This window comes from Hippopotamus amphibius, chromosome 2, assembly GCF_030028045.1.
Source record: "Hippopotamus amphibius kiboko isolate mHipAmp2 chromosome 2, mHipAmp2.hap2, whole genome shotgun sequence".
Taxonomy (NCBI): Eukaryota; Metazoa; Chordata; class Mammalia; order Artiodactyla; family Hippopotamidae; genus Hippopotamus; species Hippopotamus amphibius.
The window spans coordinates 101,537,831-101,554,153 of NC_080187.1; the positions used below are offsets into that span (position 1 = coordinate 101,537,831).

The 16,323-nt window shown below is 42.7% G+C and overlaps 1 protein-coding gene across 3 annotated transcripts in view; it reads left to right on the forward strand.

Moving 5' to 3' along the window:
• PGM5 (phosphoglucomutase 5) overlaps positions 1–16,323 on the forward strand; it is a 178,958-nt gene that overhangs the window by 117,865 nt on the left and 44,770 nt on the right. For all 3 annotated transcript variants that reach the window (XM_057724740.1, XM_057724741.1, XM_057724742.1), the window contains exons 8-9: positions 3,518–3,653; positions 8,285–8,468. In XM_057724740.1, the coding sequence (XP_057580723.1) occupies positions 3,518–3,653; positions 8,285–8,468 (320 nt within the window). The remainder of the gene's footprint in view (positions 1–3,517; positions 3,654–8,284; positions 8,469–16,323) is intronic.

Below are 16,323 nucleotides of genomic sequence, written 5' to 3' on the forward strand. Positions count from 1 at the left end.
GTGCCTATCCACCCAGTTTTCTATTGGGGTTTCTCTTTTTCTGATTGACTTATAAAAACATTTTTAATATAAAATCTATTAGTCCTGTCATATATAGTGTGAGCATTTCTCTCCTCCACTTTCACCCTGTTTATAGTGGGGTTTTAGGAAACCATTTGATGCCTTTGTGTCTTCTGCATTTCCTGTTTAATTTCTCTGTCACAGATATGGCATTATAGTTCCCTGGTCTTAAACTGATTAAAAGGAGAGTTGTTTCCCCATAGTCCCCTCTAAAGCACACTATGAGAGTCCAGTGGAATTGTGTGTGTAATTGCAAGTCATCAGTGTCTCTGTCCCAACCTCAAAGAGCTGTAAAAAGCACAGTTAATTTTATTTGATCATTGGCCCCTTATGAATCTGGGCAATGTTTAACTTGTAGCTGAGAATATCCAAGCCAGTTCACAATTTACTATGTGGTTGGCTACAAACAGTTGAGGTGGGTTTGTGTGGGATTGGTTTTGTTTTGTTTTGTTTATCTTGCTAAAAGAACTTTATATTTCTCTTCCCTAAATTATGACATCTTATTAGATGTCATACTTAGCATCTAATGGGTCTATCTCCAGGTAATACAATCCAGCTGGAGATTCAAGGTATGCAAAGCCCATGTTTTAGAACAAGAAGGTATTTCTCTCTAGCCAGTAAATAAAAGTGATTTTTTTCAGCTGTAAAGGACAAAGAGTTTTGAAAATATCCTACTGGGCAGGGCTTCCTAGATTTGTTTTTTTGGCACTAGGTCATGGAGCTAACCCAGCATCTTCCAGATTTCTTCCATTTTTGTAGCAGTGTGCAGAGTTCCTTGGATGGGACTAGAGTCACTCCATGCTGTGATGATTAAAAGCCCAAGGTCTTCTCAGGCTAGAGACAGCCACAACCAGACATCTAAAAGTGGCATCAGCAGACCATTGATCAGTGTATAGAGGAGCCAAAGACTTGATCACTTCTCCTTTTAAGTATCTTCACTGCCCTCTCAAGGTTGTGTGTTTTCCTTTTTTTGAGGAAAAACATTTAACATTTAACACTGCAAATGTAACAAGAAGTATAAATGGTCCATAGCTTTGGTGAGACGTTCTCAAAGGTGCCTAACTCAACTAAGGAATTGTTTCAGCCCATTTTCAAAGTTTAAACAGCTGTGTGTCATTGGGTCTTCCTTTCTGAGTTTCTGTGCTTCCTAGCCCTGAACCCCAAGTACTGTTGTCCATTCTTATTGCTCTATTGCAAGAAGAAATGATCCAACCCCTGGTCCCAGTCTCCTGGTCTTAAGACATTGCTATTGCCAGAGTCAGAGGATAAAATTATGTAAATGACTGAGAACAATTGGCATCAAAGTGTGTATCGAGGAATTAGCACCAGGTTGGTACTTTATGTGAATTACCAATAAGATCAACAACAAAACAAACACTTGTGACATCCCTGACATCCCAATCATTGATCTAAATACCTGGGCATATTTAGTTACTTTATCATGATAGTAACCCATGGGGTAGGGGCTGTTATTTCCCTATGTTACAGACGAGGACATCAAGGCACACGAAGGTCAGTGGCTGAGCCAGAATTTGAATGTGACCAATCTGACTCCAGAGCCTACCCTCTGAGTGTGATTAAATTCATATGACGGCCCAACAGATGGGTGATGGTGTCCCTGTCTTACAGATGAGAAGCTGAGACTCAGAAAGGTTAACAACTTTGCGATAACTTCTCACATACCTGGGAAGTAGCGGAGTTTGGTTGTAAACCCTAATTCCAAAGCTTTCCCCATGCTTTTTCCATTACATCGCCTTTCGTACAATACAACACATTCCTTTGTATTCAGGAGAGAGTTTACAGTTGGGAGAGCTTACAGTTGGCCACTAGACAGATGCTTCAATGAGCCTCCAACACATTCCTCTGGGTTCTTTGTGCACAGGAAGCTACTTGTTTAGCCTGCACACTCTTCTTCTTGTGTGATTGCCACAATATGAGCTGCCTCTATTTCTATGTAAATAGCTGTAGGAATAAGCTTCCTGGTTCCTTCCTGCCTCAGGAAATTTGTGCTTTGTCCCCAGATCTACCCAAGTCTGGCTCCTTCTTCTCAGGTATCAGCTCACATATCATCTCTTCAGCGGGGCTGGCCCTGACTACCCGTATTCGTTTCCTAATGCTGCCATAACAAATTACCAACAACTGGGTGGTTTCAAAACAACAGAAATTAATTTTCTTCTTGTTCTGGCCAGAAATCTGAAATCATGGTATTGGCAGAGCCATGCTTCCTCTGAAGGCTTTAGGGGAGACTCTTTCCTTGCCTCTTTCAGGTTCTGGTGTCTCCATGCGTTCCTTGGCTGGTGGCAGCATAATTCCAACCTCTGCTTCTGACTCCACAAACCCGCTCCTTTGGATTTCTCCTGTCTTCGCTTCTCAAAACATTGTCATTGGATTTTGGACACACCTGGATAATCCAGGCTGATCTCATCCCAACATCTTTAACTTAGTTGTATCTGCAGGACTATTTCCCCAAATAAAGTCACATTCACAGGTTCCAGGTGGTCATATCTTTGGTTGGTTCCGTTGGGGGTGGGGCAACATTCAACCCCACCCTAGGTAAGCCACACTACTCTAGTAAAGCAGTCTCTGCAGATGTCATGCTCTGTGACATCATCACCCAGTTTAATTTCTTTTTTTAAAATTTTTATTTATTTATTTATTTATTGGCTGCATTGGGTCTTCGTTGCTGTGCACGGGCTTTCTCTAGTTGCAGTGAGCAGGGGCTACTCTTCGTTGTGGTGCTTGGGCTTCTCATTGCAGTGGCTTCTCTTGTTGAGGAGCATGGGCTCTAGGTACACGGGCTTCGGTAGTTGTGGCACATGGGCTCAATAGTTGTGGCTCATGGGCTCTAGAGCACAGGCTCAGTAGTTGTGGTGCACGGGCTGAGTTGCTCTGCAACATGTGAGATCTTCCCAGACCAGGGATCAATCCCATGTTCTGCATTGGCAGGCAGATTCTTAACCACTGCACCACCAGGGAAGTCCCACCCAGTTTAATTTCTTTCATAGCCCTTGTCCTTACTTGGTGCATCTTGTTCTTTCATCTGCTTCTCTGTTGCCTGTCCCTGCCTACTTGAATTCACACTTTATGAATAAAGAGCTAACTTGTTCACTGCCACATCCCTGGTACCTAACCAATGCTTGGTGTTTTGTAAGGATCACCAAATATTTACTGAGTGAACGATACCGTTAGTCAAATGTGACATCACCTTGGCTCTTTGATCCTTTCAACAATTTCCAGTATTTTGTTTTATTCTTTGATATTATTTTATGTTCTTTGAATTTGGGTTGCATATTTTTAGAAATGCAAGTATATCATGGGACATATATTTAACACAATAGATAAATATATCCTACCATTTCAATATAACACTCAAGTGCTAACGGGTGTTCATAGTTCATTTAGCTTTAACTTTTCCCCCATGAACAAATCCTCAGCAGAATGTTTCTTTCTCCCGTAGGCTCTGATCACCTCCGGGAGAAAGATGGCCTCTGGGCTGTCTTGGTCTGGCTCTCCATTATCGCTGCCAGGAAGCAGAGTGTGGAGGAAATTGTCCGAGATCACTGGGCCAAATTTGGCCGCCACTACTATTGCAGGTGAGAAGGGCAAGGGTCTCTGTATGGACCCTAGGGAACTGCTCTTAGAGAAGCTTTTTTTAAAAAGTGGGCTACACTCCTGGGCATATACCCTGAGAAAACCATAATCCAAAAGGAAACATGTACCACAGTGTTCATGGCAGCACTATTTACAATAGCCAGGACCTGGAAGCAACCTAAGTAGCCATCAATAGATGAATGGATAAAGAAGATGTGGCACATATACACCATGGAATATGACTCAGCCATAAGAAGGAATGAAATTGAAATATTTGTAGTGAGGTGGATGGACCTAGAGTCTGTCATACAGAGCGAAGTAAGTCAGAAAGAGAAAAACAAATACCGTATGCTAACTTGTATATATGGAATCTAAAAAAAATGGTACTGAAGAACCCAGTGACAGGGCAAGAATAAAGATGCAGGTGTAGAGAACGGACTTGAGGACATGAGGCAGGGGGATGGGAGGTGGGGGGCAAAGGGGAAGCCAGGATGAAGTGAGAGTAGCATTGACATATATATACTACCAAATGTAAAATAGATAGCTAGTGGGAAGCTGCTGCATAACACAGGGAGATCAACTCGATGATGGGTGATGACTTAGAGGGCTGGGATAAGGAGGGTGGGAAGGAGTCTTGGGAGGGAGGGGATATGGAGATATATGTATAAATACAGCTGATTCACTTTGGTGTACAGCAAAAACTGGCACAACAGTGTAAAGCAGTTATACTCCAATAAAGAGCTTAAAAAAAAACATGGGCTAGAACCTTATGAAGGAGGCATCTTTCAGGAAGATTTGAGGAATACAGAGGCTGGAGCCAGGTACCTCCTGAGAGGTGCTGAGGGATGGTGTCAAGGAGTAGCAAATTATAGGACACACATTTCTCCCCCGCTGGTGACATCCCTCTGTGATCTTTTCATCAGTGCCTATAAGGTAGGCAGCCATCCCAAGAGGAAATCTGAACTGCAGAACCTCGAAGGGTCCTCTGGTGGCCACGAACGTTGTACAGTCAGACCAGGGGCTTTCCTTGTTGGTTTTTCACCCATAATTATCAAGGAAAGAGGGGAAGAAACAGAAACTGCCACCGGTTGTGGTGATTTTGTAATCGTCTCCCTACCTTTGTCTTACCCCCGACTCATGGTCGAAACAGTGACCAAGGTGCCTGAGCTGGCACCCTCTGAAGGGACCTCATGGTTCAGGAGCCCCAGATTTTGCTAAAGTTCTGTCCCCATGAAAGGAGTTACAGCAAAGGGAAGTATTATCCTGGGAAGGAGGGAGGGGAAAGCTCAGGGGCTAAGAGCTTAGGGTCGGGGGTCTCTACCACTTTCCTGTCGTTGAAGCAAGCGAGGGGGGTGGAGTCTTCTGGCTGTGTGGCTGCCTGCTATGTGTGCGCACCTAGTACCAAGCCATGGTTTAGGGGGAGCAGTGGTCGGAAAGGATGTTAACTGTGGAGAACGCGGGATGGGACAGGGAATCCTTGGGTAGTCTCAGCGGCTCTTGTATTAAAAACAGACTGTGGCTCATTTGCTTTGCTTATGAAGAGTTAACTACTTTGGATGTTTGGTTGCATTTTAAGAGCTTAAGGGACAGAAAGAAAGCTTTAGACTTGCCTTATAAGGTGATTGTTTCTTCTCATAAGAGGTCATTTACTTAGATAAATATCAGAGAATAAGGAAGCCTGTGATAGTATTCAGTAAAATCAGAGACTGCCGTGCTCTGGGAAAAGTAGACAGCACCATCGTATTCTTGGTTCCTATTCAATTAAGAAGGCCGAGGATGTGATGGCCTGCAAATCACCTCGAATTATTCATTGTGTTATAAAATAAGGACTCTTAAGGCAGGTGGAAACTTGTTTTATTCACTAGTACTTCTAGCCAGTGCCAAAAATCCTGAGACTTGTGGGCTTTCTCAGCATACCAAAGAGGCCAGTTGGCACAGCAAATCCTTTTATTGCCTGAAGCTGTTCCAAAAAATCCAACCTGATAAAATATATTATGATTGCCAGCCTCTGGCTTAGTGAGATCGCTTTGAGTCAGAGATGTGTTCCTCATAATTTGTGGAATGATTATCTAGCTTTCTGCCAGCATTTTGAAGACATGGTGTTTTGTATGATAAGTGTATTTATAATCTAGTTCATTTTTTTGTGGCCAAGAGCTTACATGATAATTACTTTTTTCATAACAAATACCATATTAGAGAATATACTGCAGTGGAGATATAAATTCTTGTAGGACATTAATTATGTCTCAGATTTCTGTCCAAGGAGATCAGAGATAAAGAAAAAGGGAGGAGGGAATAGGCAGAATGAAAGGAAACATTTCCTTCAGCCTCTGGGAAAGGTAGGTGGAAAGTGCTTGTGAAAGAAAATTGTTTCTAGCCTGACTGTTTTCTTGGTGGGGAGGAGATAAACAGTTTGGGTTTAAGGAATACTGAACCTGAAGTTGTACCTGAGAACCCAGATGATTTTCCTTGTGTGAGTGGATCCCAGAAGGAATTCTCCATTTGGAAATTTCTTTCCTTAAAAGTGTGTTGGTGGTGGTGAGGGTCAGAGGGGCTTATTTGGGATAGTGAGGGGAAGGTAGTGCCAGAACCTGCCTGTGTATGAAGATGAGCATTTGGGCAGCTGGTCTGATGACCTCAGCCATGAACGTGACCTGTCACGTGAGTGTATTTTCTCAACCTCTGAATCTCTTTCAGTGCCTCTCTATCTCCTACTAGACCCTCTTATCCCATCCTCCTGCCATTTCTGCTTGGTTGGGTCTTCACCTTCCCCAAAAAACTATCTTTAAAGAGAATCTAGGATTAGAACACATACACTGCTGAGAAGGAATGTTCTGAGAGAGTTCCCTGTTGTTTGGATTATGAGGCTGGGAGGACACACCTTGTGTAGGAGAGAGAGAATAGAAGAAAGGGATGTAGGTGCAGGGGACCCATCTTTAGATATGGTGTCGTTCCATGTTCTCCGTTTTGGCTAATACCCTGACGTTTACTGAAGTCTCAAAATATCTTGGGTAGAAAAAAGAAGTAACAACTATTCAAATCTTCCTTCTATAGTTCACTCTGAGAATTCACCTCCTTTCCTGTGTTACAGAGAGCCCGGTGTGAGATCCCACTACAGCTGCTTGAGCACAGCTGCCCCTCCTAGGGCTTCCTTCTTAAACAGAGCCCCCTGGGTGTGCCATGAGGACTTGGTCAAAACCATCTGACATCGAGACCCTACAGTCTCTTTATGGTAGTGACCAAGAATCAAAGTAATTAATAGTTTTAAGCACTGGTGTCTGGCATTGTGCCAACTGCTTGGTATGCAATATCCTATTTAAGCCTCACAACAACAACTGAGATGGGTGTTATTTTTAGTCTTTTTTTCCCCTAATCACCTCCCAGCCCCATTGTTACATTCGATGTTCTTGGCCAGGAGGACCTTTTCTTTAATGGAACAATTGTGATATTTCTTCCAAGTTTCCAAGAGAGTTTTATGGTACATTGAGTTCCTTTCCTCTTTCTCTCTTTCCCTGCCTTGTTTCCTCTCTCTCCTTCCTTTCTTCCTTCACTTCCTCCCATCATTCATTCCACTACTTACAAAAAACACTGCTTATCAGGAGCAACAGAGAACAAAACAGGTACGATCTCTGCCCTCCTGGAGCTTACAGTTCTCATGGGCAAACACAGGAAATAAGGAAGCAAGTATATAAACAAAGTAAATACAGATTGGGATAACTACGAAAAGAAGAAATAAAGGATGACAAGCAAAGGGGAGAGATAGAGGGAAGCTACTTTATTTATTTATTTATTTATTTATTTATTTAGCTCTTTATTGGAATATAATTGCTTTACACTCTTGTGCCAGCTTATGAGGTACACCAAAGTGAATCAGCTGTATTTATACACATATCCCCACATCCCCTCCCTCCCACGACTCCCCCCCCACCCTCCCCTTCCCGGCCCTCTAAGGCATCACCCATCATCGAGTTGATCTCCCCTTGTTATACAGCAACGTCCCGCTAGCTGTCTATTTCCAGTTGGTAGTATATATATGTCTATGCTACTCTCTCACTTCATCCCAGAGAGGGAAGCTACTTTAGATGACTAGTCAGAGAAGGTCTCTTTCTAGAGGTGACCCTGAAAGTGAAGACTGAAGGAAGGGAAAGTGTCAGTTATTTGAGTAGGCTGGGGAAGACCGTGCTAGGGAGAGGAAACAGACAGCAAGAGCAAAGGTCCAAAGGAGGGAAAGGGCGACGTGTCTCTGAGGACAGGAGAGGTGGCTTGCGTGGCTGGAGCACAGTGAACAAGGGAGACAGGAGACAAGGTCGAGGAGGCAGGCAGGTCAGATCCCACAGTGCCTTAGAGACTGTGCTTAGGGTTTTGAGTCTCGCCCTCAACATAACAGGCATTTCTAGAGGGATTTAAAGGAAAGGATTGACATGATTTGATGTTTATGAGAGGATGCTGGCTGCTGTATGGGGAATGAATGGAGGGCTGGGGGAAGAGGGGAGACCAGCTGCAGGTGCTTCTCTGTGCAGTTCTTCCATGAAAACCAAACCAATGATTAGATGACCTTGAGAGGCCCGCCCAGTTGCTGGTTCTCTGATTAGATTTGTGTCTGTCCTTTGTGTCCTGCCTTCCCCCTCACCAGGTTTGACTATGAGGGGTTAGAGCCCAAGACGACCTATTACATCATGAGAGACCTGGAGGCCTTGGTCACAGACAAGTCCTTCATCGGCCAGCAGTTTGCTGTGGGGAGCCATGTCTACAGTGTGACGAAGACAGACAGCTTTGAATACGTGGACCCTGTGGATGGCACCGTCACCAAGAAACAGGTACTTGCTATGAAGTTGCCAGAACAGGTTATCAAGTAGAGGAAGGTGGGGGTGGGTGGCGTGGGGATGCAGAATGTCCTACAGCTGGGGAGGTCTTCAGCAGCCATCTGCTCTGAGCCCTGCATTTTACAGATGAGAGCCCTGTGGCCAGGAGAGAGGAACGCCTTTGGGGAAGGTTACCTACCTACTTAATGACAGAGGGTGGATTAGAACACAGGGCCCTAGCTCTCTGTCCAGTTTTCTTTCTACTTGGTAATTGATGAGTCAACACAACAAATAGATTTAAAACCAGCATTTCTTTCTGAAATGTTTGCAACTTGTGGTCCCTCTATATAGTGGCCATGACTGGTGACAGATTCAGAAAAGTTTCCAAGAGCAAAGGATCCCTTTCCCTGGGACCCCCAGGTACAGGGATGTTTCACCTTTTATTACCTTATGTCATTACCTTGTGTCAGTGATAGCCAGTTGGGTTTGTTACTCCTGGTAAGGGAAGAAACAATTGGAAATTTTGCCCCACAAACCCAAAAGCAAGATTTATGGTTGAGAATTAGTTTGAAAGATAAGTGGCAAAATCAACCACAACTTTTATTATGATCTCATCTCTGTGACTTGTGTAAGAGACATTGAAAGCTGTTACAATTATTTTTCTTCTTGATTTTGTTTATTTATTGACTGTGGCAGTGTTGGCCACTCTGGGAGCACATTTTAACATTTATAGTCTAAATAAGACACTCTGAGTAATGAGTGAAGTTCTATTCCAAAATCCCCAATTTCTTATCTTCTTATATGTGCTTCATCAAATACAGACAACAAAAGAAATCAGAAGCTGTAGACGTTAGGGGACTAGATGTCATGGTCGATATTGCTATTTTTATTTTTATTTATTTTTTTACATTAATTTTTTTTAGTTACCTATTTAATACATATGAGCGTATCTATGTCAACCCCAATCTCCCAGTTCATCGCACCACCTCACCCTGCTTTCCCCCCTTGGTGGCATTTTTATTTTGACTAGCGTTTCACACACAGTCCTTGTCCTAGGGTCCCCTGACTTGCCGATGCTCCAAAACCCAGTGCCCTCTTGTTGCTCTTGTGATATTCTCCCTCTGGTCTGCTTAGTTTTATGCTGATCTTTCCTCTCTATGAAAATGTCAGTCTTTCATTCTAGAGGGCCTTCCATGGCTGTTCAGATTCATTACAGTCTTACTTTGGAAAGGTGTAGGGTAGTGGAGAAAAGAGTGGTTAAGAAGTTGGAAGACCCAGAATTGAATCCTCCCCCTGCCACTTAGTAGTTGGGAAAGTTGTCAAATTTCTTTGAGCCACAGTTTCTTCCTCATCTGTAAAACATCTATCTCAAAAGAGTTATTTCAGAAATAGAACAAATAATATATACAAAAACTCCTAGCCTCTGCACAGGGAGTGTACAATGCATTTTTTTGTAGTTGGGATTTGTTTTGCACAAAGATGCTTTCTTGTAGACTGGGTTGAATTCTGTCCAAGATAATACTAGTGAATCCCTGGAGATGTGAGCCAGGAGCTAAGCGCATGACATCTTTGAGCCTCCATGCCTCGGATAAGTCTCTTCCAGTTTTGTACCATAGTCTCACTTCCATTTCGTACAGCGTCCTCAGAAAAACTTCCCTAATCCAAGACTCATTTTGAGGTTGTTACTGTAGAATTCAAGAGTCGTAAAATACATGCTTTCTAAAGTATCTCTGAGAAGTTTTTTGTTCCCCGATGAAGAAGGCTTGAAAATATTCCTCGAAGGGCTTGTCTAGTCATTGGTAGCTTCTGGACTTTACATACTCCTGCAAAGCTTGAGCTCATTTGTTTTGCTGTTAAATCTACTAACACTCTGCTTTGCTTCTTCTTCAGTGCGCTCAGCCTTTGGGTGCTTTTTTTCTTGGCTTTTCTTTAATCATTCACATCAGGCTAATTCCTCAACTGGGTTTCAAGTGTCGACTTTGATTTATTCCATGTCTCCTCCCCTTCAACCCTAAATATTAGTTCCTATTTTTACTCTGGAATGTATTGATTTTTTTTCTATACGCTGTCATCTGAGCTCATAGGTGACCATAAATAGATAAGAGCTACCAGGACCTGCTCTTGGGAGTGTCTCAAGTAATGAAGGAAGGGTAGTTTTCACCTTTCCAGATCGCAGGACCCACGTGATACCTTCATTAGCTAGTGGCCCTGAGTCACACTGGAGATTCTTGCTGGTCTGGGTTTGGCTCAGTGAGGGTTTTGGGAGATCAGTTAACACTCAGCGGCATCCCTATTGTCAGCAAGTCACAGATGGTTCTTTCACCACAGTTGGTCCTGTTGGCACAGATGGGAAATTCCTCCACAGGTGTGGCCGTTGCTGAACTTTCATCACCGAGGCCCACGTTTCAGCACTCATGGGGTGTCAGTATTATTAGCATTCACCTCCGGGGACAGTTGAGTCTGGGGCATACTTTATACAACATTGTTGCAAAATAGACCATCCATTCCTAAAAGACATCTTTGAATTTAAATAAACTATTATTATTTTTAAATTGCCATAAAGTGCTTTGGTGCATTCATTCAATAGGTATTTCTTTTTAAAAATTAATTAATTAATTAATTTATTGGCTATGTTGGGTCTTCGTTGCTGTGCGTGGGCTTCCTGTAGTTGCGGAGAGCAGGGGCTACTCTTTGTTGTGGTGTGTGGGCTTCTCATTGAGGTGGCTTCTCTTGTTGCGGAGCACAGGGTCTAGGCACGCAGGCTTCAGTAGTTGTGGCACATAGGCTCAGTAGTTGTGGCACATAGGCTCAGTAGTTGTGGCTCACAGGCTCTAGAGCACAGGCTCAGTAGTTGTGGCATGCAGGCTTAGTTGCTCTGTGGCATATGTGGGATCTTCCCGGACCAGGGATCGAACCAGTGTCCCCTGCATTGGCAGGGAGATTCTTAACCACTGCACCACCAGGGAAGCCTCTCAATAGGTATTTCTTGAGAGCCTACCAAATGTATAATATTGGCTTTTTTCATGGTGCAGTGTTTTTAATATAAATATGTAACTGCTTTATTGAGATGTAATTCATGTAACATACAATTCACCTGTTTAAAGTGTACCATTCAGTGGTTTGTAGTATATAAAGTTGTGCAGTCATTACCACAATCAATTTTAGCACGTTTTCATCCCCTCCCCCCAAATAAACCATATACTCTTTAACTATCATCTCCTTTCCAACCCCTGGGAACCATTGATCTACTTTCTGTCTCTGTAGATCTTCCTATTCTGGACATTCCACATAAGTGGAATCCTATAACATGTGGTCCTTTGTGACTGGCTGCTTTCAGTAAGCACAGTGTCTTCAGGTTATGTCTGTGTTGTACCATGTATCACTACTTCATCCTTTTTTATTGCCGAATAATAGTTCCACTGTGTAGATAAACTACATTTTGTGTATCCACTCAGTTGATAGACGTTTGAGAGGTTTTTACTTTTCAGCTATTGTTAATAATGCTGCTCTGAATATTCGTGTATGTTTTTGTGTAGACATAGGTTTTCAGTTCTCTTGGGTACATACCTAAGAGTGGAATTACTGGGTCAAAAGGTTAACTCTATGTTTAACCTTCAAAGAAGCTGCCACATAGTCTCCAAACACAGTTGTAGCATTTTACATTCCTACTGGCAGGGTATGAGGGTTCCAGGTTCTGCACACTTTCACCAACCCTTGTTATTACGTTTTTTTCAATTATAGAACACTGTAACTTGAAAATAACCTACTATATGTGGATTATTTCAAAATTAAGATACAAGGAGACTTAACCTCCACAAGAAGAAACAGAAGTATGCTTCTCCTAGCAAAACCAAAGGAAACATAATAATATAACATCTCTGTTTGCTGTGGGAGGCCAATTGCTATGGTTTCCCCAGTGTTCTATCACGTTGGAGTCAGACAGACATAGATTTGAAGGCTGCCTTTGTCACTGCCTAGATTTGTGACTTTGGGCATGTTGCTTAACTTCTCTGAACCTCAACGTGGTGAAGGGTGGGGTGAGTATGCTGATGATAATTCCATTGAGGGTTATGGAGAAGCTTTGAGGAGAAAGACTTATAAACCCCCAGGCACAGTAGCTAGCACCCATTTGATGCTCAAGAAATATCAGTTCCTTCCCCCTTATCAGAATCCTTGACTTGATTGCATATCAGTCTGAGGAAAGGGTGTGAGTGGCATTTAAGTGTATAGTCTTAAAGTCAGATTGTCTCGGATTTGAGCCTCAGCTCTGCCACCTCCTGGCTGGGTGGTCTTAGGCAAGCTGCTCAACCTCCCTGTGCCTTTCTCTCCTGTCTGTGGAAATAGGAATAGTGCTTGTGGCTAACTCATACGGCCATTGGGAGAATTCTATCAGATTATACATATAATGTCCCAGTACATAATAAACACTGATAAATGGTTAACTAAAATAAGTTATGTTAAAAGAGCATCCTTGGGAAAGAAAGATTTTGGCATTGAATGAGCCATGAATGATAAGAAAAGCAGGGCAGGTGGGTGGGGTACATACAACATCATACAACTTTGTAGGGTGCCACGTGAAGATACGGGAAGGCCCCTTCAATTTCTGAGTTATCTGTGAATTGATTCAAACTCACGTTTCTCTGCCTCCCCCAACTACCACCCGCACTCTCCGTCACACACGCACTTTGCTTCAGAAATGAAAAGGCTTTTTAAGGCAGCTCTGTTTCCTTTTTGTCCTTAATTCGAGGTCAGAGTCAGGAAACAGACCGTGGGAAAAAAAGCTGTTTCACATGTATCTCTAGAGATAAAGAAGAAATGCTTCTCCATCCAAACTGAAATTAAAATCTTGTTCTGGTGATAAGCCATCCCCACCCCTCCACCTCCCCTGTCCACTCCACTACTGTGGAAATGTTCAGCACGGTTTACCCTGCCTGTGAGATCCCGTGGAGGTCATCCCAACAGCAAGACGCAAACCCCTGAAGTACTCATCCCCTGACATGAATTCCCAAGGACCTCACTGGCCTCACAGTGGCCTCTCATGGAATTTACATGGCTGCCTCCAAGTGTCTGATATTTTTGTGACCTTGGGCGCCAGGAGGAAAGTGGATGTGTGCCTTCCATTAAACAGGACCCAAAAGAAGCTCTGATTTACAAATAGCAGTTGAATGAGGCGTGGTTCAGCAATCACAGCTCGTCTTTCTGTGGCCCCATGAGGTTATGTCACTTGCTATTTTCTGGTAAAATCGAGTCACATGAATGAATGATGATGGTTTCTTCAAATACGAGTGGGAAAAATAGCCAGTAGCTGCTATGAGAGTAGGGGAGCACTTGGATAAAATCGCTGACTCATTTAAGAGTGTCCCGATTGATGCCTTATAAAGAGATGGGAGACATGAGGGAAGGTCAGGCGGCTCCCTGAGGCATGAAGGGTGGCCCAGTCTTTCCTCAAGGATGGATTCATTGTGCAAATACCAAGATTTTCCGTGGTGCTTGGCATGCTCTCTCTTCCCTCAATTATCACTACCCCGGGGAACAGTATCAAAACCCAGATTATCTCTGACGGTTGTCCCTCCCCCGCATCTCGTCCTGCTAGCCCTGACTACGAGAGTCTCCCAGCCCTGGGAGGAGGGATGCTCCAGTCTCGGTGCTGTGAAAGGAAAACAGCTTCACAAATGGTACCAGCACTGAGTGATGGCCTACTGCCACCAGGGTGGGCATCCACATGGAACTGTGACCTGTATTTTGAAAATTATCTTTGAAATGACAAACCTTGATACTTCAGGAGCAAAATTTACCCAACTGAGTCTCTCTTCATGACTCATCCAACTCCTGTATTTCTATTTAAGAAGATCAAAAATCATTAAATTCTATGAGTACTGAAGTCATTTGCAAGTAAAAGTTCAGCTGATGTTTTTTTAAAAACTGATGTAAATAAATGCATACCAGTTAGCTGATGTGGAACACCAAATCCAATTTGATTATGTCAGACTAACTCTGAGCTTATTAATACCTCTTCAAATTAGGCACGCTGTGTGGAAACATTTTGATGTTGTCCTCAACCTGGAAAAAAGAACCACTTGAAATTAGTTCAGAGAAAAAGCGCACTTTGAAGATTGATTCTGAAGTCAATTTGCTTTTAGTGTTGTTATTTTAATATGCAAAAAGGTGTCTGTACTTTTGAATTTCGGTATTTAGAAATAATAAAGAAAGTGAATTGGCAATCTTGAAATCACATTTTAGTCTGACATGTGGTGCTTTAATATATACTGTGGTGTTGCCAACTCCTGGTCAACAGATATAAAGAAGTTTACTGAGGCCTCATCTCTGGCGGCCTCGCATGAAGGCAACTGAACCGTCTCAGCTGGAAAATCTGGGGCCCCAGAGGGGCCCTCTTCAGAATTAACTGGTTAACCTTTAATTTCAAGCTTCAACGTTTATTACATTCCAATCAGTGAACCAACTGAGAGACTGTCATATTAACAATCCTTGTCCTATAATATGCCGTTTGCTGGAGTGTATTTTGGGCATCTAGAAGTAGAATTTAAGAAATCACTCAGTCAGACTGATTATCCCACCTACGGAAGTTAGTTAAATCTGAATGTTAGTACCTATTAATAGTCCTCCTATGTCGAGTAACAGAAATGTTTAGGAAGTGAGATGTTATCGTTAAATGTATATACTGTGATTAAACCTGGGTTAAGAAATCCTTTTTAGTGTTGCAAGTTGTGATGTTTAAAAAAATTTTCCTTAATAAATATACCTTCCTTTCCCACCTTGGTACAACATGGTGAAGGTAGTAGATGTTTGATTCCGTTATGTCTGCATCCATTCAATGACTATTTTCCAACGACCTACCGCATACAGTCAGCTTGGTGGCCATTGAGTATACAGTAGCACACGGGACAGGCTCGCAGGGAAGACAGGCTGACATTAAACTTGTAATGACTACAGAATTTGTTTAACAGTATTACAGAGAAATTGCTTATTTGGAAGTGCATAGCAGAAGGAACAAACCTAGACTAGAGCTCTGGAAAGCTCTCCATGGGGAGGTGACATTTAAGCTGGGTCCTAAAGAATGGTTGGGAGCTGGCTCTGGTAAGCTATCTTATCAGATTACATGCTTTTCTTCCATCAAATGTACTTGTATTGTTGTTTAGCTTTCCTGAGAAAGAGCTGGGTTTCCTACAGGCAATCACATTCTCAATGAGATGTTACAATAGCTGTGATTATGGTCCTCAACTCCAGTGCTCATTCTACAACATCATAGTTGTGGGGAATAAAGACAATTGGGCCTCTTGGTAGGATACCTTGAAAACTATGGATTAAAAATTTTTTTTTTCTAATGGCTACTTTTCCTGTGATTTTGCCTATTTACCTCCCAGGGACCAAACATATTTTCAGTGCTTTGAATGACCTGTTGGCTGATATGGAAACAGAGAGAGGGAGACACTGTTTTTGGTTAGTTGGGAAGTTCTGACTTCCCTGCTTCCGATTCATTGGAGTTTTGTTGTAATGAATTACCTTCTCCCAACATAATTGATTACTTTAGGACTATCTTCTAAAATGTTGGTAGTAGAATCCTGCTAAGATGTGTGATAAGAATCTAAGCATTCTGGAATGGCATCCCAGTTACTTCCTACTGAAATACTAATGTCTATGTGTAGTCAGGAAGGCCACCGTCACCAGGAAACATAAATATTAAAGGAAAAAGCTGCAAACTCCCACAGAAACCAAGAGAGGAAACTACCCCTGTTGTCTGGGTAAACCATGTCTGAACCCAAAATATCCCAGAACTAGACCTGGTGTTGAGTGAACAGGTATCAGCTGCCATTTTGGCCAAAGACACAGGGAAATGGAATATGTGTGACCT